Source organism: Vipera ursinii, assembly GCF_947247035.1.
Source record: "Vipera ursinii genome assembly, chromosome: 1".
NCBI classification, from domain to species: Eukaryota; Metazoa; Chordata; class Lepidosauria; order Squamata; family Viperidae; genus Vipera; species Vipera ursinii.
The window spans coordinates 174,888,394-174,915,582 of NC_139512.1; the positions used below are offsets into that span (position 1 = coordinate 174,888,394).

At 40.6% G+C, this 27,189-nt stretch overlaps 1 protein-coding gene across 4 annotated transcripts; it reads left to right on the forward strand.

Annotated features, from left to right (window-relative positions):
- The first annotated feature begins 5,801 nt into the window (after positions 1-5,801).
- Positions 5,802-26,398, forward strand: BZW1 (basic leucine zipper and W2 domains 1). 4 transcript variants are annotated; one of them, XM_083349995.1, is made up of 12 exons: positions 5,802-5,905; positions 12,317-12,390; positions 13,809-13,985; positions 17,771-17,865; positions 18,402-18,467; positions 18,818-18,953; positions 19,968-20,077; positions 20,595-20,765; positions 21,647-21,793; positions 22,149-22,287; positions 25,742-25,864; positions 25,958-26,398. In XM_083349995.1, the coding sequence occupies exons 2-12, from the start codon at positions 12,327-12,329 to the stop codon at positions 25,987-25,989; spliced, it is 1,260 nt and encodes a 419-aa protein (XP_083206121.1). In that variant the 5' UTR covers positions 5,802-5,905; positions 12,317-12,326; the 3' UTR covers positions 25,990-26,398. The 4 variants fall into 4 exon arrangements, with proteins under 4 accessions (XP_083206121.1, XP_083206120.1, XP_083206122.1 ...); XM_083349994.1 differs by having other exon boundaries at positions 5,808-5,909; XM_083349996.1 differs by lacking the exon at positions 5,802-5,905 and adding an exon at positions 6,018-6,274.
- The last annotated feature ends 791 nt before the right edge of the window (positions 26,399-27,189 follow it).

The following is a 27,189-nucleotide window of genomic DNA, read 5'->3' on the forward strand; positions in this document are numbered from 1 at the left end:
TCTCTCTCTCTCTCTCTCTCTCTCTCTCTCCTCTCCCCCCCCCTCTCTTTCTGATATAGTCATTTAGTATTGCTTCTGATTTAAGGAATATACTGTAACTAAATGAGATGTAAAGAAAGATATTTTATGTATCTTTTCATTTTTCTTCCTTTTTATTATTATAAGCCACCTAGAGGAGCTCTAGAATATTTGCCTTGATAAATGAGAAATAAATGTAATTTCAATTTAACAAAATAAAATTAATTTACATACAGATGTATATTATAATAAATATTATAAATATTTTAATGCTATAAACTGTTGCTTATGAGATGTATACATCAACTCACCAATTGAATGAGTTGCTATAGTTGTAAAAGGCTCTAATTATTCAGGATAAGGTAGTCAATAATAGATTTAAACATTTTTAAATATTCAAATAAATATTCACCATGGACAATTTTATCTTGTGGGCAACTAAGCACGCTTATCAAGGGCATCATATATTAGAAATGAAAAGCAGCTATTAACAAAATTAGCGATGCAAGCAAGGCACTGGTGATTTCCAGTGGTATATTGGTCTGTAAGAAATCTGGTTATTTTCAACATAAATGTGACACTTTCCAATTGTTAAAAAAGCACTTGAAAAATAGCTGCATATTCTTTAAAATGTTATATATTAAACATGGTCCTATCTGTCTGCATGTAACCACACATATAGTATGTAGAATTTTAGTGCTCACATGTGTGCATTCTTTAATGAATAAAGTGAATAATTTGGCACTTTTGACAGCCTTTTATTAAAAACATTGCCTTAATCTAATGGTTATTCTTATAATTTAGGGTCTTTTAAGAACCATTGCATTACTGGGATTGCTATAAAACCTTTATGTTCAATTTCGGCACCATTCCCACTCGAGATGACATTATGAAAAGAATCATTCTGATAGATTGAACAGTGATCTTCATTTCCAGTCTTACCATTAGTAACTAAGCAATGAGGTTTTGATTCCAAATCAGATGAGAAGTTAACATTGTGGAATAATCCAATTTGAAATTCAAGGAAGATATTTAACTAGAATACCGTATGTCTGCACAAGGGATCAATACTTTGATAAAACGTGATTGATTGCTTTAAAGACTTTGTAGGCTGAATATGACCTATCTACATATGCTTGGCACTATGTATAATTGAAACATCTGCTAACCAAGCAATATGGTCTGAACACAACAGTAGTTTTGAGGTGCAGGACCAAAAAACAATAAGTAAAAAAAATAAGTTCTAGAATTGGTCATTTCGTAAAGTTTTGGCTCTTTTAGGCCAGGTGCATAGCAAAGAGGATAATTTTATGCAAATGGAATTTATCTCCTGGTGTTAAGGATGCAAGATATGAGTTTCTTATTTATCTCTGAAAAGTGTGCTCTAATAATAGGAAGAGGAAGCATATGTTTCTATATGATCTACATTTAATGTTAAATTTAAAGATTGCTTTTATATTGTCAGTAGTAACTGTAAGGGTGTTTTTTTTAAAAAAAAAATTCCCTTCACCATATAACCGTTTCTCTTTTTTTCTTTCCTTATGCTGTAGTTTTTTAAAATGTCCCTTTTAAAAATAAATAAAAGTCCCTGCCAGCACACATGTAAAAATACAGATCAACTATTGTACAGAATATTATTGTAAACCAGCCATACCAACATCACTTGAAACAGAGACTATGTTTTTTGGAAGGACTAATGGAAGACAAATTATATCAGTGCTGAATGAAGTCTTCATCAGGGTTCAAACCAAGCTGGGAGAAAACAACATGGCAACTGCTTTAGAAAGAAGGTTGTAGTTTAATGAAGAGGAGAGTCAGACAGAAAGAGGGCTCTGGGAAAAAAAGGGCCCACATGTAGTACGGCAGGGCTTTTCAACCTTTTCACTCATTGTACCACTTTTAGGATATGGCAACATCCGAGTACCACCAGTCGCCTAGAAAGGTGTCCAAAACTTGATGACCAAAAAAAAAAGGAAAAAAGTGATGAAGTACGGGTAGTCCTCGACTTACAACAGTTCGCTTAGTGACTCTTCAAAGTTTCAATGGCACTGAAAAAAGTCCCCCCCCAAGCCACAGCCGAGCAAGATACCTGTCTGCCCGCCCAGCGGCGCTCTTCCTCCTGTCTGAGGTTTTTATTGTTGTGAGCATTTCTGTTGAGGATTGGCAGCGGGGGTGGGGTGGGGGTGTGTTTGGTTTTTATTCCCCCCGTCTGCTGGGTGGTTGCGGCAGGTTTTGGTCACTTCACATGACCCTGGGACACTGTGACCGTCATAAATATGAATCAGTTGCCAAGCATCTGAATGTAAATCACAAGACCCTGGGGATGCTGCAACATTCCAGCTAATCAGCGCTTCTTCTGGGCTCAGCAGACATGCCAGGATCAGCGCTGAGTTCCAGCTGGAGCCTGGCGCTGATCATGGCGCTTCCACTGAGCCCTGACAGCCCTGCAGCTCCAGCTATTTCTTGCTCAGGCTTGTGCAGTGCTGCCACCGGTTCAGCTCATTCCACTACCACTTTTCTAGGATGGTCGCGTAACACCTGCCAGGTGCCAATGTACCACAGGTGGTACCCGTACCACTGGTTGAAAAGCCCTGTAGTAGGGGCTCTGGGGCTCTTGAGGTTGTTTCCTGTTTCCTGTTTGAGGCTTTGTACTTCCTGTGTCACGTACTTTGACCTGAGTCTTGAGTGTGCCCTTCTGGCATCTGTTGGTTAATCCTATTACAGTATGTCCTGTCTTAGAGTTTGGGTGGGGTATGTAGATTTTAAGGGTCTTTTGTCTTCCTAAGCTTCTAGCTGGAGGCCTCCAACCTTCCTGAATGGATTATCACATATGCATTTCTACAGAGCTGGTTTCTGCTTGGAGGAGGGAGACTTGGGGCTGTTAAGAAAAACTGGGCATGCTTTTCTGCCTCTTTTGAGAAAATATATTTTTCTGCCCTTTTAATATTTCCTTCCCTGGGGGAGCGGACTTCCCACATCAGCAAAAGAAATACGACAGTGAAATACAGTACTTCAGTGTTAATGTGAACAGAGTTGGCATCTGAAAAATACTGTTTGGCTATTTATCTGGGAAAAACTGAATATATTAAAACAGATAGGTCCTTATCTTCCTTGTTGTATGGTTACTTAAAATAGGATTGCCTTATTTTTGTTAGAAAAGTAGAAAATGGCCACTAAGCTTGTAAGCCGCCCTGAGTCTTCGGAGAAGGGCGGGATATAAATGGAATTAAATAAATAAATAAGTGGTAGCAAAAAAATTGGTTTCTCCTGTATCTCCAGTGACATCCAGAATTCATGGCTTTGGGGGTTTGGCAGTATATAGACATGATAACCCTAGCTGGGGTTTGTGTTGCAGAGGTGGTACTTTATTGTAAATCTTGAAACATTTAAAACAGGGATAAATATTTGCCTCTTTTGTTGTGTCTAACATTTGTTCCTTGTACCATAAAGAGTTAAGCTGCCACATTGCTGGAAGACCCCGCAGACAGAATGGACCCTTTAGTTACGTCCTGGTTGTTATTACATCACCTTACCCAACCAGGGCACTCTCCAATATACATGGGCCACATTGGCTGGGAACTGTGTCCGCGACGCTTTTGTAGCAAGGTGGATTTCCTACAGTCAGACTGACATACTAGTTTAAAGCATCGGATTAGATATAGATTTAGATTTCTTAGATTTTATTAGATTTATATACCGCCCTTTTCCCGTAGGATTCAGGACGGTTTACAAGGTGTTTAAAATATCAATACAATACAAAAATTAAAAAACAATTAAAAATAATTAAATTCGATCCCTGAAGTAAAAATATAAAAACCCCAATTAAAACTCTCAGCCTGGGCCGGAAAGCTCAGTCTTCAGGTCCCAGCGAAATGAACGAAGGTTGGAAGCAGTCCTAAGCTCCAAGGGCAGCTGGTTCCAAAGGGCAGGCGCACCCACAGAGAAGGCCCTCCCCCTGGGTGTTATCCACCAGCAGTCTCTTACCAGTGGCACCCTGAGAAGGCCCTCCCTGTGGGAGCGCACAGGACGAAGGGAACTTGATGCCGGCAGCAGGTGTTCCCTCAAATATCCCGGACCCAAGCCATTTAGGGCTTTATAGGTCATCACCAGCACCTTGAATCTCACCCGGAGGGCAACCGGAAGCCAATGCAGCTCACGGAATAGAGGTGTTACTAACCCCCATCACAACTCACGCGGCTGCATTCTGCACCAGCTGAAGCCTCCGAGTGGTCCTCAAGGGCAGCCCCATGTAGAGCGTTGCAGTAGTCTAACCGGGAGGTCACGAGCGCATGAGTGACTGTGCGTAGGGCATCTCGGTCCACATAGGATCGCAACCGGCGCACCAGGCGAACCTGGGCAAAAGCCCCTCTGGTCACGGCTCCTATGTGATCTTCAAAACTGAGCCATGAATCTAGGAGGTCGCCCAAGTTGCGAGCCCTATCAACAGGGAGGTAACACCTCCCCCCCCCATCGTTAACAATGGAATAAATTGGTTAACCCGAGATGTCGATATGCACAGCCACTCAGTCTTGGCAGGATTGAGATGAAGCCTGTTTCTCCCCATCCAGACCCGGACCGCCTACAGGCAACGGGACATCACGGCGAAGGCATCACTGGGTCGGTTCGGGGTGGAGGAAAAAAAGTTGGGTATCATCAGCATACTGATGATACCCCACCCCAAAACCACGAATGATCTCGCCCAGCAGCTTCATATAGATATACAGATAACGTCAGAATCCATTTATATCACATTTTATAAATGTATAGGTAGAGCATTGGGCTTATTCTGGGGATTCTGCCATCTCTCCGAGGTGGGGGAAAGAGGATGGTTACTTAAGGCAATCTTCAAGCAACATTTGAACTGGGGGAGAGAGGGGGAGAGACAGATCTGGATGCATCTTCATTTACAACTGAAAAGGAAAGCAATAACCATAAAACCAAGGAGAGTTCCCTTTCCCATGGAAGGGCCTGACACCTAAGCAAATGATGGGGGCCTGACCAAATGGATGAGGGGAAGGGCTGAAATGGGAATGCTTTATATAGCAGTGTTTCCCAACCTTAGGAACTTGAAGATGCGTGGACTTCAACTCCCAGAATTCCCCAGCTAGCTGGGAATTCTGGGAATTAAAGTCCACGCATCTTCAAGTTCCTAAGGTTGGGAAACACTGTTATATAGGATTGAAATGTAACTTTGTTAGATTCCGTCTTGTATTGCCACAATCGATTCCACCCTAGTAAACATTTTCCTTTTGGACTAAACTTGCATCCAAGAGTTCTTATTTCCTAAGATGTGGATTGAGGTGGGTCCTGACAGATATAGATATAAATACCGGGAGACAGCGAGTTCTGCTTCCGTCTGAGCCACAAAGCCAACTGGGTGACCTCAGGCCAGTTTCCCCTCTCCCCCTCCCCCAGTTTTAGGAAGCAAGAAAGAGCAAGCCACTCCGAAACCTTGCCAAGAAAAGTCCCGGGACTTGTCTAGCAGTCGGCCGGAGTCAGGGAGGGGGGAAAAAAAAAACCCAACACGAATAACGACGAGTGATCTGCCGTAGGCCTCTCCTTGTCCTTTTACCACGGCGGGAAAGTAACAAAACCCGGCGCGACTGCGGAGCCGAGCCGATCGCGCTCGGTTATCGCCTCCGCGCCATAGGCGAGGCAGGCCCGAACGGTGGGGGTCGTTTTTGTTTTTGTTTTGTTTTGTTTTTCCCCGCGGGGGGGGAGGAGGAGGAGGAGGGGCGTCTCCGTAAGTTCCCGCGTCATCTCTGCTTCTCGCGAGAGGTTGAGGGGGAGGAGCCTGAAGATCCTACTGCCTTCAAGCCGCCTCTCCGTCCTCCTCGCGTCGCTGGTAAAGCTCGTGCTCCTTGGACGTTCCGTTCCTGCCTTAAAAGTCGGTGAGGCTCGAGAAGGGGTGGGGGGAGGCGGGCCTGGGGGCCCTTCGGAACGCGCCTGGGCAGTAACGGCCGCGCTGGTCGGCCCTCTTTTTCCCCCCCCCTCCCTCCCCCACGTCCTCTGGCGTGACCTGGCGGGTAACAAAGCGGCGGCCTCTGTTGGTTGGTGACGCCGCCGTCGCCGTCGCGAGAGAGACAGACAGAGAGAGAGAGAGAGAGACCCGTGGCGGCGGCGGCGGCGTCGAGGGCCGGGAGGAACACGCGGGACTCTGAAGCTAGCCGTGGCGGCGCTTGCGAGAGACCTCTCCCTTCCCTCGGCCATCGCTTCCACTTCCACCAGCAGCGGCTGCCTCCGCCCGGAGGGCTCGGTGGGTAGGACGGAGGGAAGGGAGAGGACGAGGGGCCGCTGCGGCAGAGGAGGGAGGTGGGGGAAAGGCGCTTCCCCCTCCTCCTGCCCTGGGCAGCAGCTGCTTTAGGTAGAGGAGGCGAAGCAGAAGCGCCGCGCGGGCTCCCTGCGCTGCTCTTTTGTTGTGGCGCGGGCTGAACCGTAGCGAGTGAGGAGGAAGATCGCCAGGGGCTCCCCAGGCTCCCTGGGCGGACCTGGAGGAGGAGCCTGGGAGTCACTTGATCGGCGAAGGCGAGAAATATCAATATTTGCTCTCCGTTAACGCGATTGTTAATCCGCCTTTCCTTCCCCCGGGTGTATGTATGTATATTTATGTCACTGTTCACCGCCCTGAGTCCTTGGGGAGAAGGGCGGTATACAAATCAAATCAAATCAAATAAATAAATATAGGGAGAGGTGGCCCTCTTTAAGTAGGTTTAGGGATTTTTTTTTTCTCATTGAACGCTCAGAAGGGAGTTCCGGCACCTTTTTTGGATGGAACCTTGTAGGGTAGGCAAGGCGGGTTGTATGACGGCACCTTTTACAAAAAAAGCACTGAGTAGGTTACTCTTTTTTCTTTTTAAGTCACGGAGCCGTATACGATTACATTTTTTTCCCCCTTTAATAATAGACTTTTAAAAAGACAGGGCGAGACGAATGCTGCGTTTAATATTTTCCCCAAAGAAGTTGAGAATGGGCCTTGTAAGAAATAACTTTGTTTCCCAAACTCTTTACTGGATGTTTTTTTTTTAATTTTAATCCCATTTATATCCCGCCCTTCTCCGAAGACTCAGGGCGGCTTACAATATAAGCACAAATCAATGTGCTTAGCAATAGCCTTCATTCTATGTATATGCCTGCTTATTAGGGCTTGGGGGGGGGACAAGCAGCATTATTACAAACTCAGCTTATTGCCCCCAACAATCTGAGTATTAAAAACATGCGCACAGGTATATATATGTCTTCGGAGAAGGGCGGGATATAAATGGGATTTTTATATATAGCCCGGGTTCGAATCTCAGATAAAGGGTATGACTAACTGATCAGAACATAAATAGTTCGAAATGATCATCTTAGCCTCCCAAATTCTTTATTAGCAATTTGAATAATTTGCACAATTAATGAGCTGTCATAAGTTGACTAGTTCCTGTGGATAAGCCCTGAGCCGGGCCAAAACAGGAATGAAAGAGTTAATTAGCAAGGTCCATTCAAAAAACCTTGACAAATACTTAAACATATATATATATATATGTATATGTATATATATATATATATATGTATATATATATATATATATATATATATATATATATATATATATGTGTGTGTGTGTGTGTGTGTGTGTGTGTGTGTGTGTGTGTACGTACATACATACATATATATACACACACACACACAGCCACATTTTATACCTGAGGAGGTCGGGAAATAGGAATGGGTTATCCCATTTTAGAGTAGAAGGGGTGATCATGCTGGTTTTGCTCTGTTCTATCATTTTGCTTTCTCAAGATTACAAAGATGTAGCGTCATTCCAATTTCCAGGAGAAACACAATACCTATTATAGGCCAAGAGGAAGGCATGGGAGAAATGTTGAAATTCATCCTGTGGTAACCATGAATAATGGAAATGGGGCAGATAATTTCACTACCCTTTTTGCTTTCCTTTTCCCATCATTGTTTGAGGAATCCTAATTTGTGATTTTAAGTCCATCCTAAGTTGTGGAACTCTTTTGTTTCTTCTTGTATTTTGGCTGCATGTGGCTCTCCTTTATTAATGTTCAATGTTTAGCATATAGCTGTGGATTTACATTAAGTTGAATTGAGGCTACCTTTTTTACTTGTAGATGATCATAGGAGATATACTTTTTACAGGATATTCTCTGTTGCAGTCTTTCCATTCCTAATTAGCTACTTTTTATACAGATTGTTTTGCGGAATTTGTATTCAGGATTATAGTCATAATACACATGAAGGGCACTAAGTTTCTGAAGGACTGTTGTAGGTTATTAATAACTGCCTTATAACTGATAACTGATTTTAGTGTAAATACTGACATCCAGCTTGTCCTTATTTATATTGATATAGAGCACTGGTGAAATCACATAAAGACTGAGCCTTTCTTTTTAAAGCAAAACTCATCCCTGAATTAATTTTGAGGCTTCAGTAAAGATAATTGTTGTGGCTTCAATCTGTGAAATTTGTTAAATTATTGGTTCACATGTTACTGAATTTGAATTTCTAGCATGATTTCAGTTGTGATTTTGAGAGTTGCTCCAATTATAATGTCACAGCTTGGAAATTTGGACAGCTGTAGGTAGTCTGAAAAGAGAGAAGGGAGTTTCATGCAAAGTATATTCATGATGGATAAAGTTTGATTCATCCATCAGGTTGAGTCAGCAAAGATTTTTTGGACTGTAGTGGGTGTGAACAGTGTTACCTGCTAAGAAAAGCTTGCATTGTAGTATTAATTAGCTTAACGGTATTTATTCTTTGCCCATCAGCCTTAAGCAGCAATTTACATATTGATAGAAATTAGTTATTCCCTGCTGTCAGCTTTATAATCTAAAAATATCTTACATAGAAGGAAAATTTGATTTACAGACAAAATGGCAGCAAGGGAACTTGTTTCAAAATTGCTATTTTTAATCAGGGAGGTACAGATAATCCCATAATCCACTGAGCAAATGCTACTTTTTCCTGTTGCAATTACACAAATCATAGCATTTGTGTGCTGGTATCACTAGGTAGGTTTTCTTGTCCTCATAGTGATGATAAGAGCCCCCTTCACTAGTACAGCAACAGTGACAGAAGGCAGCAGCAGTGCCTTGTTCCTATTCTTACTTATAGCACTTGTAATAATAGAATTAATTAGAACAGACTGAACTAGAACAGATTATAATAGAGAAGTGAATTTTAAAACAACTTCCTAGGTGATGACTCAGTGAAGGAGACTTGAGGAAGCTGTCTTAAGACAGGGCAGTTAAAAAGCATACTTAAAGTATTCTGTCAATAAAGCCTTAATATCCAGTCTCGCAATAGAAAAGATACAGCTGTTCTGAACTGTGCTACAAGTAAGCCTTTCAAGACAGGAGGCAAGATGGCTGTCAAGATATATTTACAGACTCTTCATAATCAGAAGTCTACCAATGTAAAGCATGACTTTTAATTTTTGCTGTGAACATTGCAGTTCTCCAGAAAATTATCACATTATATAAAAAAGTTGCCTTTTCCCCCCTCAGTTTTAGTAGAAATGTGATCTGATGTTCTCTTTAAATGCAATAGGAATTATTAATTTGAGATAAGATTACAGATAATTGTTCTTGTTTTTTTATTTAAAAAGTTTTACAATACATTTTGACTTTAATCCCCCCCTCCCCCACCCCTATCTAGCCCTCCCTATCCCTCTCCCCCTTCCCTCCTCCCCCCCCAACTTCCCAGAGCTAAATACAGGGTATAAAATCGTAAAACAAACGTAAGCTCCCCTATGTTATCAACAATAAACTATTAATTCTATCTCCCTCTAGCTCATATAAAATGAATACAAACAATATTAATATTACAAATAAAGTAAAAGAGAAAAAGAGAAAAACAGAAAAAGAGCTTTACTCAGAATAGATTTTCTTAATCCCAGTCCTTATTCATATTAATTCCAAAAAAAGGAAAAGAAAAAAAAACTTTCACCTGCTATTTGCATTCTCCCACCTTTCTCTAGTTTCTAAACAAATTCTCAGTTACGCGCCAAAAGCGCCTATCTCTGTTAACCTTAATAATCTCCGACCAAACTAAACTATGATCAAAAATAGTTCTTGCATGTATAACGCCAAATGTCTCGCAGTTCCAAATCATCCTTGAGTTCAAATAAAAAGAGTAAAAAAAAAGGTTTAGGCAGTCTCTAAGACAACTTATTGTTAATTAGGAGCTTGCATACCCATTCTTAGTTCAACACATACTTTTAGTCCATAACCCTAATATACTTTTCTAGCAAGCAAATAACATCAATCTTAAATTGTGTTAAATATTAAAAAAAGAAGAAAAAAACTTTCTTTCTCCTCTATAATAAGTTTACTCCATTGACATTCTAATTTAAAAATTTAATCAGCAATCTTGACGCCCCAAAACTTTTGGAGCATGTCTGTCATGACCCCCAAAACTTCTTTAGACCGCTCCCCTCCCACATCTTCACTGTAAGCACGCTTTGGAGATTCCATAACTTTCTGCTGGTCTTGCTCTTGCTCTCGTCTCGCTCTTCTTAGGGTGGCACGCGTCATCTTCTGGCCTCCTGCAACCACCGATGAGACTGTGACTTGATCCCCTCCAACACCATTGTCCTCTGTCTGGCTATCTACAACATCTTGAAGCTTTCCCTCAGCGTATCCCTTTACAGCTTCCAAAAATGATAGAGGGGTTGCTTTTAACACATTGCTATAAAAATCACGTGCCTGAGCCATAGTAACCAAACGATGTCTTTTACCTTCGTGCGTCACCACCAGTCCATCTGGAATCTCCCATCTAAACTTAATATCACGTTTCTTAAGTTCCTGTACTAGAAATGCAAAATCTTTCCTTCTCCTTAGGATCTTCGGAGGAATCTCTTTTAAAACCAAGACTTCTTGCTCAGCCACTACCAATTTGGTATCATAAGCAGCTTGAATGATTTCATCTCTAATTACTCTCTTTGTAAAATAGACCACCACATCTCTGGGTAACTTCCTCTGTCTTGCAATCCATGAATTTACACGAAAAACTTTGTCCATATTTCCCTCAATTTCAGATGCTGGCTGGCCCAGTACCCCTTCCAGAGCCTCAGAAATCAGCTGCTTTAAATCTTCTTTACCATTCTCCTTTAAACCCCTGATTCTAATAGCATACTGCATCTGATGATACTGAACAAGACTCAATTCTCCGTCCATTTTATCCCTTATATTTTCATTTTCTAATATCTTTGCTTCTAATATAGAGTTCTTTTGACTGAGATCCTCCACTTTTTCATCCAGCTGTTGCACACATTCAGCTACGGATTCAATCATAGACAACATGTCCACCCTCATTGCTCTAAACTTCTCTTCCATCTTCTTCTCCAATTTCTCCATTTTCTCCTCCATTTTCTCCTCCAGCTTTTTCAACTTTTCATCCATCATATCAGACATCAACTGTGAATGCTTTCCAAGAGCATCTTGTAAATCCTTAAGTGTCAATACCGGAGGAGACGCAGGAGGAAGCAGAGCTTGCAATGAGGTCTGTTGCACCAGGGAAGACCCCGCATTCCGAAGAGCTTTAGAAGTTTTAGCCGCCATCTTCCCCCACTTTTACTTATTGCGCACTTTCACTTTAAAGCTATAAAATCCATTGAGCTAGAGAGTAAAAATAAGAGTCCACATCACCTTGACCTCCTGTACCGCTCTGCCTGCATCTTGATAATCAAAAGTATTTCCTTTTGGCAGGGGTGGTTGCTAACGCCTGGCTCTGCTCCAAAAATCCCGGAGCAGAGGCGCTGCGCAGCTCGGAGCAACCCAGGCTTCGGGGGGGGGCTCATCCTTCAGCCGCCCAAACTCTCAGCTCAGGCGGCCCCGGAGAGCTCAACCCCTACCTGGGGCCTCACCCCCTCCTCTTCTCCCGAGGAGGGGGCTTCAAATCCATCTAAACAGCTGATCGGCGCTATTTACGATGGAAATACACAGCTGCGGAGCGGGCAGCCCGAAAACGGCTGTCTTCGGCGTCGCGTCGCCACCGGAAGTCAATTGTTCTTACTTGTTATGCAATAATAAACATGCCACATTAGTAACTATGTGTTACATAAATCAGTAGTTTGCAGTAACAAACTTGTTTCTAATTAATGTTCCAGTTTTAAATATAAACGTGGTATAGGACTCATTTTTAATGGCATTGTAATCATGGTAATTTTGGGAACGGGGAAAACCTATGTATTCTGATGTGTTTCGGTAGTAAGTGTCTTAATCAAAACGTTTCTAAATCCTTAAGGATTATTTTCTTAACTAATGTATCTTCAATTTGTTGCTTATCACAGGGTGTCTTTTATGAATAATCAAAAGCAGCAAAAGCCAACGCTATCAGGCCAGCGTTTTAAAACTAGGAAAAGAGGTAAGGATAGTCATATGCTATTGCTAAGCACATTGGTTTGTGCTTAAATTGTAAGCCTCCCTGAGTCTTCGGAGAAGGGTGGGATATTAATTGGATTAAAATAAAAATAATCAGTTTTTATCAATTACTAATTACCATATCACTGCAAAGATCGATTTATAATATGTACTTTTGATGGTTTTATTAGTGAATCTTTTTGAATATCCATTTATCCTTCCATTCTGTTAGACCTATTGAAAATATATTTATGTAGCGATAACCATAGGCTCAACATGTCTGTTTTTCTTTGTATTACTAATTATTGAAATAATTATCAATATATTCCATCTAAAATCTTAAAAGTCATGAATCAGGTACTGATTCCTATTCCTAGTCACTGATATTTAATCAATCTTCAGTCTGACAATTATATTTCATGTATTCACACAAATTCACACAAGACTGTTGAGTTAACGGAATCAATATTTGAGGAAATGTGCATTTTCACTTCTTCAAAAAAGTTGATTGCTAACAGAATGATTGGGCAATCTTGAGGAAAGGTTTAACCAGGGCCATACTGAATTTGTTTCATTTTATGCTGCAGGTACAGATAGTCCTTGATTTATGACCACATTGGAGCCTCAAATTTCTGTTGCTCTGCAAGGCAGTTAAATGGGTTGCATCCCATTTGACAACCTTTTTTTGCCACAGATACATGAATCACCTCAATTGTTAAGTGAGTGAATCATGCAGTTGTTAAGCAAATACGGCTTCCTCCATGGATTTTGCTTGTTGGAAGCTGGTTGGGAAGGTCACAGATCGTGATCATATGAGCCCGGGACAGTGCAACTATCATAAATACATGCCAGTTGCCAAGTGCCTGAATATTGATCATGGGGATGCTGCAACAGTCATAAGTGTGAAAACTGATCATAAGTCACTTTTTCCAGTACTTTTCAGACTTTGAATGCTTATTAAACGAATAGCTGTAAGTCGAAGACTAACTATAGTAATAAAGGATACAATATTTAATTTTATTAATTTTATCATATATGATGAGAGAGAGAGACCTTGGGCTCTGGAACAAGAAAACAACCCTGATTTTGATCATAGTTATATGTACCTGAGTGAAAGACACTCATGAATTGAATTTGTGAGCCCATATTGAATTAGGGACGCTATCTCTTGTCTACCGAAAATTGTGTTGATTTCTGACACGTGGTGAATTAACACAATTTGCAGTGTTTTTTGATCAATTTAAGCTCAAAGATGGTTGCTTTGGATTTACAGCACAGGCCTACCACTCGTTGAAGTCAAGATGTTGTGGCTTCCCTGGGAACTTTCCTTTTGGCTTATCTGATTCTCAGCATGAAACGAATAACTCCCATTACCTTGACTTTCTTTTCAGATACGTTTACAGTATTCTTTTTTTATTGCAGATGAAAAAGAGAGGTTTGACCCCACTCAGTTTCAGGACTGTATTATTCAAGGTTTAAATGAAACTGGCAGTGATTTGGAAGCAGTAGCAAAATTCCTTGATGCTTCTGGAGCAAAACTTGATTATCGCCGCTATGCAGAGACACTCTTTGACATTCTGGTGGCTGGTGGAATGCTGGGCAAGTATCTTTATTTTGTTCAGAAGTTTTATTAATTTAACAAAGCATAAAATACAAAAATATGAAGAAAGATGAAAGGTAAAGTAGAGGAGGAAAAGGGTAAGAAAGAAAATTGTAGGGTAGAGGGGGCGGAAAAAAGCAAGTATCTTTATTGACTATTCAGTTTATGATCACATGGATGCACTATGAAAAATTCTAATTGTATTTTTTTTCCAGAATTGCTTGTACACATATACAGTGATAGTAGTATTCAAAGCAAAATATAGAATAGAGGCAATGTATGCTGCGGTGCCCCTTCATGGATTACTGCCTTGTCGTGGCGAAGGGGCTTGCGTAATTCAATGAAGCTATGAGCTATGCCGTGCAGGGCCACCCAAGACGGACAGGTCATAGCAGAGAGTTCTGACAAAACGTGATCCACTGGAGAAGGAAATGGCAAACCACTCCAATATCTTTGCCATGAAAACCCTATGGACAGTTCCAAAAGGCAAAACTATATGACGCTGGAAGATGAGCCCCTCAGGTCGGAAGGTGTCCAATATGCTACTGGGGAAGAGCAGAGGGCTAGTACTAGTAGCGCCAGAAAGAATGAAGCGACTGGGCCAAAGCCGAAAGGACGCTCAATTGTGGATGTGTCTGGTGGTGAAAGGAAAGTCCGATGCTGTAAAGATTTTTTCTCTATAGGAACCTGGAATGTAAGATCCATGAATCAAGGAAAGCTGGACGTGGTCAAACAAGAGATGACAAGACTAAACATCGACATCTTAGGTATCAGCGAACTAAAATGGACAGGAATGGGTGAATTTAATTCAGATGACCATCAGGTATACTACTGCAGGCAAGAATCCCTCAGAAGAAATGGAGTAGCCTTCATAGTCAATAAAAGAGTAGGAAAAGCAATACTGGGATACAATCCTCAAAATGACAGAATGATCTCAGTTCGAATCCAAGGCAAACCATTCAATATCACAGTAGTCTAGGTCTATGCCCCAATCACCGGTGCTGAAGAGGATGAAATTCACCGGTTCTATGAAGCCCTACAGCACCTTATAGAACTAACACCAAAAAATGATGTTCTTATCATCATGGGGGATTGGAATGCTAAAGTAGGAAGCCAAAAGATAACCGGAATAACAGGCAAGTTTGGCCTTGGAGTACAAAATGAAGCAGGGCACAGGTTGATAGAATTTTGTCAAGAGAATACGATGGTCATAGCAAACACTCTTTTCCAACAACCCAAGAGAAGGCTTTACACATGGACATCACCAGACGGTCAACACAGAAATCAGATTGACTATATGCTCTGCAGCCAAAGATGTAGAAGCTCTATACAGTCAGTAAAAACAAGACCAGGAGCTGACTGTGGCTCAGACCAGGAGCTTCTTGTTGCAAAGTTTAGGCTTAAATTAAAGAAAGTAGGGAAAAGCGCTAAGCCAGTCAGGTATGAATTAAATCATATCCCTGTTCAATATACAGTAGAGGTGACAAATAGATTTAAGGAATTAGATCTGATAGACAGAGTGCCTGAAGAACTATGGACAGAGGTTCGCAACATTGTACAACAGGTAGCAACCAAAACCATCCCAAAGAAAAAGAAATGCAAGAAAGCAAAATGGCTGTCTGAGGAAGCTTTGCAAATAGCTGAGGAAAGGAGGGAAGTGAAAGGCAAGGGAGAAAAAGAAAGATATGCCCAATTAAATGCAGAATTCCAAAGAATAGCTAGAAGAGATAAGAATGCCTTCTTAAATGAACAATGCAAAGAAATAGAAGAAAACAATAGAATAGGGAGGACCAGAGATCTTTTCAAGAAAATTGGAGAGATGAAAGGAACGTTTAATGCAAAAATGGGCATGATAAAGGACCAAAATGGCAGGGACCTAACAGAGGCAGAAGAGATTAAGAAGAGGTGACAAAACTACACAGAAGAACTATACAAGAATGAGCTTAACATCCCTGATAATCACAATGAGGTGGTCACTGACCTCGAGCCAGACATACTAGAATGTGAAGTGAAGTGGGCCTTAGAAAAGCTGAGCAACAACAAAGCTAGTGGAGGTGACAGTATTCCAGCTGAGCTATTCAAAATCTTAAAAGACGATGCAGTAAAAGTGCTACACTCAATTTGCCAGCAAATTTGGAAAACTCAAGAGTGGCCACAGGATTGGAAAAGATCAGTTTACATTCCAATTCCAAAGAAAGGCAGTGCCAAAGAATGTTCAAACTATCGCACCATTGCACTCATTTCTCATGCTAGTAAAGGTATGCTTAAAATCCTACAAGCTAGACTCCAGCAGTATGTGGATCGAGAACTACCAGAAGTACAGGCAGGATTTCAAAGAGGCAAAGGAACTAGAGATCAAATTGCTAACATACGCTGGATCATGGAGAAAGCTAGAGAGTTCCAGAAAAACATCTACTTCTGCTTTATTGACTATGCTAAAGCCTTTGATCATAACAAACTGTGGCAAGTCCTTAAAGAGACGGGCGTACCAGACCATTTTATTTGTCTCTCGAGAAACCTATATGCGGGCCAAGAAGCAACAGTGAGAACTGGACACGGAACCACTGATTGGTTCAAAATTGGGAAAGGAGTGCGGCAAGGCTGTATACTGTCGCCTTGCCTATTTAACTTATATGCAGAGCACATCATGAGAAAGGCAGGGCTAGATGAATCGAAAGTTGGAATTAAGATTGCTGGAAGAAATATTAACAACCTAAGATATGCAGATGATACCACTCTAATGGCAGAAAGTGAAGAGGAACTAAAGAGCCTCTTGTTGCGAGTGAAGAAGGAGAGTGCAAAAGTTGGGTTGAAACTTAACATTAAGAAAACCAAGAACATGGCATCTGGCCCTCTCAATTCCTGGCAAATAGATGGGGAAGAAATGGAGGTAGTGACAGATTTTATTTTCCTGGGCTCCAAGATCACTGCAGATGGGGACTGTAGCCAAGAAATTAAAAGACGCTTGCTCCTCAGGAGGAAAGCCATGGCAAATCTAGACAGCACACTAAAAAGCAGAGATATCACCCTGTCAACAAAAGTGCGTATAGTCAAGGCTATGGTCTTCCCAGTTGCAATGTATGGCAGTGAAAGTTGGACCATAAGAAAGGCTGAGCGCCAAAGAATTGAAGCCTTTGAACTATGGTGCTGGAGAAGACTCCTGCGAGTCCCTTGGACTGCAAGGCGATCAAACCGGTCAGTCCTAGAGGAGATCAACCCTGACTGCTCTTTAGAAGGCCAGATCCTGAGGCTAAAACTCAAATACTTTGGCCACCTAATGAGAAGGAAGGACTCACTGGAGAAGAGCCTAATGCTGGGAAAGGTTGAGGGCAATAGAAGAAGGGGACGACAGAGAATGAGGTGGCTGGATGGAGTCACTGAAGCAGTAGGCGTGAGCCTAAATGGACTCCAGAAGATGGTAGAGGACAGGAAGGCCTGGAGAAACGTTGTCCATAGGGTCGCGATGGGTCGGACATGACTTCGCAACTAACAACAACAAATGCTGCGGTGTGATCATTTTAGGATAGTTGTTGGAAGAAAAATCATGGCTCAAATTGGGTCTGAACAAAGCTGTCAGTTGGCTTTCGGTATTCTTCAAAAATACTGTAAGATATGGATCGGGTTCATTTGCCTACCCAATCCTAGAAAATTTAATTTCATTTGCAGTAAATCCAATATATTATGTATTATTTGACGTTTGACTGTTTCAGCAAAGACGAACTTGTAGACCAGAACAACTTCTACAGTTATTTTTCTTATAATTGAAATAATCATTTTTTAACAGCCCCAGGTGGTACCCTGGCAGATGACATGATGCACACAGACGTCTGTGTATTTGCTGCACAAGAAGACCTAGAAACAATGCAAGCATTTGCTCAGGTTTGCATGTTTTCTTTCATTATTTTCCTTGATCCTGTCTTTCTGTTGCAGGGGTCGGCAACCTTATACACTCAAAAAGCCATTTGGACCTGTTTCTTACAAAAAAGAAAACACCAGGAGCCACAAGACCCTGCTGCTTCCCCCACCCCCAACAGAGCGCTCCACCACCGCTGCTGCTTTCACTCCTCCACACGAAGCGCCCCGCTACCGCTGCTTCCCCCATCCCCCAAGTGGAGCGCTCCATCGCCACTGCTGCTTCCCTCCTGCACAAAGCGCCCTGCCGCCAGCCACTACTTCCACCCACCCACCTCCTGACAGAGTGCTCCCCCATCATCGCTGCTTCCCCCCCCCCCAGAATGGAGCACTCCGCCGCTGCTTCACCCAGTGGCGAAGAAGGAGTTTGGGAGGCAGCAGCAGGGTGTGGCCAAAGTCATCTAGTCAGTTTTCTTACGCAAGAACTAGAACTCACACTCTCCTGATTTCTAGCCTGTTCCTTTAACCACTACACCAAACTGGCTCTCTTACCTATTTTACAGGTCTTTAACAAGCTGATCAGGCGATACAAATACCTGGAAAAAGGCTTTGAGGATGAAGTTAAAAAGGTACTCAACAAAAACTAGATTTTACCTTATCTTGCCCCAAAATGGATTTTATTATATGTAAATAAATAAGTAGTACTAGATTGTCTGCTTCTGCTGGTCATTTTCAACTTGGGGGGGGGGAAAGGAGGGGAAAAGTTTCATCCACTTTATAACAGTTTTATTTTCTGGTTGCCACGTATACATGTGTATACACGTTGAGAGAGGAAAGTAATTACAAATGTCTTAAGCAACGTAACGTGGAAAAGTGATGGTCTTTTGATCACTGTCATATAAAATCCTTTATAATGCTGTAGTACGGCTTCAGTATCTCATTTATTTCAAAATGTTTGTTACTGTATTTCCTCTTTTAGTTGCTGCTCTTCTTGAAAGGTTTTTCAGAGTCTGAGCGGAACAAACTGGCCATGTTGACGGGTATTCTTCTGGCCAACGGGACACTTAATGCATCAATTCTCAACAGCCTGTATAATGAGAATCTTGTTAAAGAAGGTAATTACAGAAATCTTGCCTCTGATACAGCTTCTTTCATAGAAGAACCAGCTTCCTCACTTATTGCTGTTTCATAGTAGAGGCAGTCCTTGTCTTACGACCAGTCGCTTAGCTACCATTCGACGTTCTGATGTACCCCTCCAAAGATACTTCTGACTGGTTCTGAAGTTCTGATGGATTATCCCCCCACTGAAATGACCACATTTCAGGCATTCAACAACTGGCCCACATTTATGGCCATTTGCAGTGTCCCATGGTCATGTGACCAAATTTATATTTTTGTGGAGAGGCAGCATTTATTTCCAGCTTTTGCAAAAACACTAAAGCAAACAATGGGCTTACTTTCTGCGGATTCACTTAAAGTGATTTGCTTAGTGATTACCACAAGTAAAATTGAGGTAGCCACGTGATAACCTGCTTTACAACCATCACGACTTATGATCATAATGGGTAATCTTTGTTACAGTTAGACATCCAGGATTACCTGTGTGTTTGGGGACATTATGCATTTAGTTTAAAACTAAAATTGCTTCTAAAGTTGAAACATAAGCTACAGAAATCTGACAAGGGCAAAAATAATATTAAACAGCAATTGAGGCCAAGGAGCATTGTATTTACTTTGACACTATAGAAATTTGTTGAGTTCCATTGTGTTATACAGCATTAGGTAATTGTTCAACCCCTCTCTAAGGGAGATGGGCAGTTCAAAAATGTGAAAAATAAAATAAATTATACTTTTCTAATGATTTTAAGAACCTCAGCTCTTGCAGAGAGCATGTATTTCAGCAATAAACTGTTGAGAATATTGCTTGGTATAATCCTGATGTTAACATTATTGAGACTCACTTTGATGCTTTCCTCTTGGAAAATCTATTGTGATAGTGTATGAAGAGCAGTTCCATGATCTAAATGTATTATTGGCTAGATAAAACGTGGAAAGCCTGTAGAAGGAGAGGATTATACCCATTCCCACTGTGAAGTCTTAAAAAGTAATTGTGTGATTTTTCTGTGCAGGTGTTTCAGCAGCCTTTGCTGTAAAATTGTTCAAATCATGGATTAATGAAAAAGATATCAATGCAGTTGCTGCTAGTCTTCGTAAAGTCAATATGGATAATAGGCTGATGGTAAGTGGATAGAGTTTTATAGTCAAAGTGAAACATCTGTTACTCAGGCAGGGAGTAGAGTATTGGTGCATATCAAGAACATTGCTTTTTAGCTTGCAGGAGGACCCAGATTCCCTTTCCACTACTCAATGATTGTCCTGTATTCAAAGATTCATGCCTGAAGCACATCTAATAGTTTAATTCACTATTGCATATTTAAATTCTTTTTTTAAAAAAAAGTCTTCTGAATGTGGTGTCTTCTTTACAGTTCACTGGTTTTGGCACTTTGGTACATTTGGTAAATTTAGATTTGAATTCAATGTTTTAACACAATTTTTGACATAGTCCTCAAGGGAACCCGATAGGAAAATGTACAGTAATAAAAACTAAGATGTGACTTTTCATATCTACATAAAAATAGGAAAACAGGAAAATTAATGTTATTTTGAATATTTCCATGCATTAAACAAGGGTGAATCTTTGTACTAAGCACTTGCATGTATTGTGCCTTAATATTTGCAAAAAATATGTGTTTCAGGAACTCTTTCCAGCCAACAAGCAAAGTCTTGAACATTTTACAAAATACTTCACTGATGCAGGATTGAAGGAACTTTCTGAATATGTTCGGAACCAGCAGTGCATAGGGGCTCGTAAAGAATTACAGAAAGAACTTCAAGAGCAGATGTCACGAGGGGATACCTTCAAGGACGTAAGTGTGGTTAGCTGGCAAACATAGATGAATTCTGGAAGATCTTAATGAATACCAGAATTATGGAAATAGCCTTTTTAACCGAGTCCCTAATAGTACACATTAGGTATAAAACCATAATAATAATTGGAGGAAACTGGATTCGCTTAACAACTGCATGATTCACTTAATGGCTGCAGTGATTCATTTAATAATTGTGGCAAAAAAGGTTGTAAAATGGGATGTAACTCACTTAGCAACTCCCTTGCTTAGTAGTTAAAAGCAATTTTTTTGGAATCAAATCCAAAGCATTCCACTGCTCTTTTGGCTATTGTTAACAGTACGCCTATAATTGCTGTCCATTCTTGAGGTGTTCAGTTTTAACAATTCTTTTATGGTAATGGAGGGAAGCCATTTGACTAATGTTCATGACTTTCTATCTAACATCTAGTAATTATTCCCTACTGTTAACATGCCTTAAGCAGCGCGAACACTTTTTCAGCCTTGAGTCTGATATTTCAGTGTGATGTTCAGTAGCAATTCAAAATATGTTATAAGTGGTGTTTTTTACATTGATCATACTGCTAAATTTGCTTATGTTTGTTAAATAAAATTGTTATTCTGGTACAGTTGAATTTGAATAAAGAATAATGACAAGCCTGCCATTTCAATATTGTATGGTGAACCAATGTAAGGTCAAAACATTGTCAGATTCCTCTGTCCCATTTTCATACTTTCAGGTGGCAGATCCAAGGGGAAGCTATATTCAGATTTACTTGAACTTGAGTATAGTGGGGCACAAGACCTTGCTTGATTTGGATTCATACATATATTTGGTTAAAGATCTGTTTATATCCAGAGAAATATCTGGACAAGACTAATGTGCATATCTGGTTGCCTAGATCATACCATATGTCAAGGAAGAAATGAAGAAAAACAACATATCAGAGCAGACTGTAATTGGCATCATCTGGTCTAGTGTAATGAGCACTGTGGAATGGAACAAAAAAGAGGAGCTCGTCGCAGAACAAGCCATCAAGCACTTGAAGGTATAAGCTCATTTATAGGATTAGCTTTTAAATATTTTTGAAGTCTGTTGCAGATACCTATCATCCATCCATCTATCTTTTTCAGGATGCCTTGTCTGAGGTTTTCCTGAATAATTTTTTTCAGAGTAATCTGGTTTTTAAAAAGTAGATTTAATGGTATTAAGAAACTACTTCAAAGATTCTAAGTTACTGTATGTTTCTTGACAATGTTATTTTTTCTTTATAAGAATTAGAAAAGGCGACTTAAGCAAATGTTAGTTTTTTAACAGCTGTATTCTCCATGGCTAAGATGAAGCAAATGTTTAAATGCAAGTTAGGAAATTTATTTTTGACAAAGCCTCTCCTATCTTCTCAGCAATACAGCCCTCTTCTTGCTGCCTTTACAACCCAAGGTCAGTCTGAACTGACTCTGTTGCTAAAGATTCAAGAGTACTGTTACGACAACATCCATTTCATGAAAGCCTTCCCGAAAATAGTGGTGCTCTTCTACAAAGGTAATATATAACAAATCAGTCTCTTGAAAGCAAAAGAAGTTAATGTATAATTTTAGTTTCTGGTGTTAATCAACCAGGTCTATATCCAGGAATGCATTTGGAGCCTCTTATTCCAGTAAAGTCTTTTAAGTTTGTGGAAAGCTGTAGAGATTAAATAATTCATAAGTAGTACCGCATCTTTTATTGCAAGATAATTATCAGTTATTTCTGTTTTGCTCTAGAGATTAATGGTTTGTGGTAAGAGTTATTGCATGGAACAAACCTCCATCAGGGACTCTGTGAAATAAATAATAAAATTCTATGAAAGTGACTTTTTTCCTCAAGCACTTCCCCAAAATTGTCCAATGTTCAAAGAGTGCCTGTTTTATTCAAAGAATGCCAGGCCACATGCTGCTTACAGTGCATTTCCCAGCAGAATGGAGATTGTGTGTGTGTGTGTGTGTGTGTGTGTGTAAAATTTTTTTGATTGCTAACAGAGTTAAAGGGAGACTAATATGGCCATTTCAAACTCATTTGTTCTCATCAGTTAGCCATACCCTTCTGAGATTCGAACCTGGGCTGATTGCACATTAGACAGTTGTTCTAACCCTTAGGCCACAGGCTCTTTCTAGCTTTGTTAGCTGAGAAGCAAGGGAGATATGTGTTAAGTGTTTTGTTAAGTATTTAGAATACCTTGCTAGGCCCCAAACACGTGGCAAATCTCATTTCCTGTTTCAGCCTAACCCAAGGCCATCCACAGGTTGTAGTCACAACAGTGACAGCTCATATTTGTGTAAATTTTTTTTGGATTGCTAACAAAGAGTTAAAGGGAGACTAATATGGCCATTTCAAACTCATTTGTTCTGATCAGTTAGCCATACCCTTCTGAGATTCGAACCTGGGCTGATTGCAGGTTAGGCTGAAACAGGAAATAAGATTTGCCCCGTGTTTGGGGCTTAGCAAGGTATTCTAAATACTTAAAAAACACTTCACACACACACACACACACACACACACACACACACACATAGGGGACGTGGTGGCTCAGTGGGTTAGGACGCTGAGCTTGTTGATCAGATGTGCCGCATAACAGAGTGAGCGCCTGTTACTCGTCCCAGCTTCTGCCAATGTTCGAAAGCACATAAAAATGCAAGTAGAAAAATAGGGACCACTACGGTGGGAAGGTAACAGCGTTCTGTGCGCCTTTGGCGTCTAGTCATGCCGGCCACATGACCACGGAGACGTCCTTGGACAAACACTGGCTCTTTGGCTTTGAAACGGCCCCTAGAGTCGGAAACGACTAGCACACATGCGCTGGCTCTTCGGCTTTGAATGGAGATGAGCACATATATATATATTCTGTATGAATCCAGAATTCCTGGGAGCAGATCCTCATTCCTAAGACTATTCTGTTGCAAAAAAAAAAGTTTTCCTAAAAACTGTTCCATGAGGTCAGAAATCCTTTTTTTTTTGGGGGGGGGGGGGGGGGCTTTAGAAGAAGAGAATGACACTAGGCTTCCCTCTTGATGCAGCAAGTTCCTCTGAAAGAAATCCTTCTGTTTGTAGAGGGGGGAGGCATGCAGGGTTACACTCACAAATAGGGTATTGTTATAGTGCATCTTATAAAACAAAGGTAGTCAATTTATGACCCTCTAGATCAGGGGTCCCCAATCCCTGGTCCGTGGACCAGTACCGGGCTGCGGCATGCCAGCAACTGGGCCGCATAAACAGCCCCATCTGCGGGATGCAGGTAGCACACAAAACCACCACCACCCCTGCGGTCTGGAGAAAAACCTCTCCCCACGTATCCAGTCCCTGATGCCCAAAAGGCTGGGGACCTCTGCTCTAGATGCTGATGAAAGGTTCCATCCTCTTGCCAGATTAATTAAAGTCCCCGCTTTCTTTTACAATTAATCTGAAAGAGTTCATCTAATGCAAAATATACCCCCCCTCCCTCCCTCTATGCTTTTGGTCTTTGCCTGAAAATGGGAAAGGTTGTAATCTGCTGGCATGTCTAGTCCTCTCAAATTTTTCCCAATTCCTTAATAGAAGCTCACTTTCAAGTGACATGAGCAGGGTTTAAAATGGAGGCGCCTCCTACTGTAGAGTGTACTGAGAATTTTTTTTCCTCCATAAAACTTAATTGGATCCAGCCCATTTTGAACTATATTTCTTTCCCTCTGCCCCAGTTCAGTCCTGTTTTGTTCAAGCTTTGATGGATACATTTCTGAGCCCCTTTACATAAGTTTTTCCTTATGTTCTGCTGGTTCTGAAAGAATTTTTAAGAATACAGATAGTTCTCAAGGTACGATTACGATAGGACTGGGATTGCTGTCGATAAGCATTCTGGTTACAAAGCATGATGTCACATGACTGCATTACTTAACGGCAGCAATCCTGGCAGTCCTGGTTACCATCTTAATCCCAGGATGTCTCTTAAGTGGGAAATGGAATCTCAGGTAAAATTTGCTGGTGATAAAAGCTTAGGAGAAATTTAAATTGGTCAGAATCACCCTAATAGAGTACAAAATCAGAATCATCATATTAAGTATTCAAATTGCTTCCCATGTTACCTATCCACAATAATCACAGCCCTCGTTAAAGAAGTTAATTGGGGAGAGTTAACACAAAGAGTAGGTGGAATTGATGATAGATCAGAATTCAACTTAATGGCTCAGAAACGGGCTTCTTGGACTGTGCATGGAGCAAGAACAGCCATTTTATTTCCAGAAATTAAACAGCTTCAGAACATCCAGAATGCAACATTTGGTGAGAAAACTAAAACATTTTAAAGATTGTTAACTATTCCATGCCCAGGATGGCAAGTTTTGTACTCTGCTGTACAATGATTGAATGACTTTGAACTAATGGTACCTTTCTGAATGTCTGGAATGATTTGCAGTGTGCAAAATGATATTCAGAGGTATTCTGAAGGAGAAAATTGTGAGGCAACTAAAGCTACTTTATGAGGACTGCAGAAAATAAAGTAATTGGATTTGAAGAATGCTGTTTTAAGTGTGGGGGAGAAATGCCTACACTCACTATAATTCATTCCAGTGGATTTTCTTGAAGATCCAGCAGAAAATAAAAGAAACCCCTCCTGATTTAGCCACTGTTAAGATTCTTTTCCATCAGATACCATAAGCTACTGTTGAAGTTAGAAGAATATTTTGCAGATGATTCATAAAGCCATTATATTTTTAAGAATACGGCACTTAATTTGCTTTGTTTTAGCAACTCTTATGAAAGAATCTCCTGAACTTCATTTTAATGCAGAATTTGTGATAGTTTGTTATCTTTGGGGGGAAAGGGTCTTGAAGAAAATGACCTTTTTCCCCCCCTCTCATGGAGTCACATAGTGGATTGTTGTAGAAAAAGTCTTGCCTGACCAAAGAAAGCAGGCAAAGACACTAGTCCTCCCTTCATTGTTTGTGGGATGTGTTGCCTGACAGCCCTGTTGTTTTGTTTTCCACAGCTGAGGTACTCAGTGAAGAACCCATTCTGAAATGGTATAAAGATGCACACCTTGCCAAAGGAAAGAGTGTCTTTCTGGAACAAATGAAAAAGTTTGTAGAATGGCTCAAAAATGCAGAGGAAGGTAAGTAAACCTACTGTTATTAAACTATTAACTGCTAGATACCCTGAACATCATAAAACATATTCAAGCTGAAATACTTTGTTTGTCTTTCAGAATCGGAGTCTGAAACTGAAGAAGGTGACTAAGTTGTCAAAATGTCAACAGTAAAGCAAACAGGAGCTGTAGATAAAGCGTCATGTTTTGTGTCCTTCTGATTCTTACATCCTACCTCCCTTTATCAAGCATGATATAAGGGCTCTCAGCAAATTTATGTTTGCATTTTCTAGGGTCCTTATAAAACACCGAAATTAGGTTTTTAAAACCATGTGTTAGTAGCTTACAGGAGCTCTAGATTTGATTCTAACATTGCATTAATCCTTTCAGTTACATTCTACCTCCTGTATTTTCTACTGTAACATAATTTAAGGCCTTCCACAACTTAAATTCATTTTATCCCTGGGTTTTCTATAAAGGTTTGCAGTAGACATGGAAAATGAAATTTGTTATAAAATTCTGTTTGCAGATTAAAGTGTACAAGTATCCAAAATCTAGAAACCACATTTGTTTGATTTTGTTTGAAAGAGAACTAGACTAAGAATGGGTTCCCCTACACCACTCCCATCTTTCCTCTCAGCTTCTTGTTTTTGATACTCTTGCACTTTTTAGACAGCCCTTACTTAAAATGTCTCTTCGCGGATAAACAGTTAATGAAAACACAAATAATTTGACATTAAATCTTGCAATTGAGTACTATGCAGAAATGATTTGCAGTGACCAGCTAAGAATGCTATGGCAAGGAGAAAAAAAATGTTTTTTGACCTTTCTAGCTAAAAAATTAAATTGATTTAATTCATAATGCAGCTCATAATATGCAAATTGTACAATGGTTTAAATTGAATCTTTAAAAATTCAAAACAGGTTATTTTGAAGTTGAAACTGATTCAGAGCATTTTGCTTGCTGCTAAATTTACTAGCTAGTTTGTATTTTAGGCTCAGAATCAGAATAGAGGTGGAAGGAACCTTGGAGGTCTTCTAGTCCAGCCTTCTGCGTAAGCAGGAGACCCTATACCATTTCAGACAAGTGACTGTCCAGTCTATTCTTAAAAACCTCCAGTGATAAAGCACCCACATCATCTGAAGGCAAGCTGTTCCACTGGGTAATTGTCCTCAAAACTGCTTGGAAGTTTCTCCTTAATTCCAGGTTGCTTCTCTCCTTGATTAGTTTCCATCCATTGTTTCTTGTCCTGCTCTCTGGTGCTTTAGAGAATACATTGACCCCCTCCTCCTTGTGGCAGCCTCTCAAATACTGGAATACTGCTATCATGTCCCTCCTAGTCCTTTTCTCT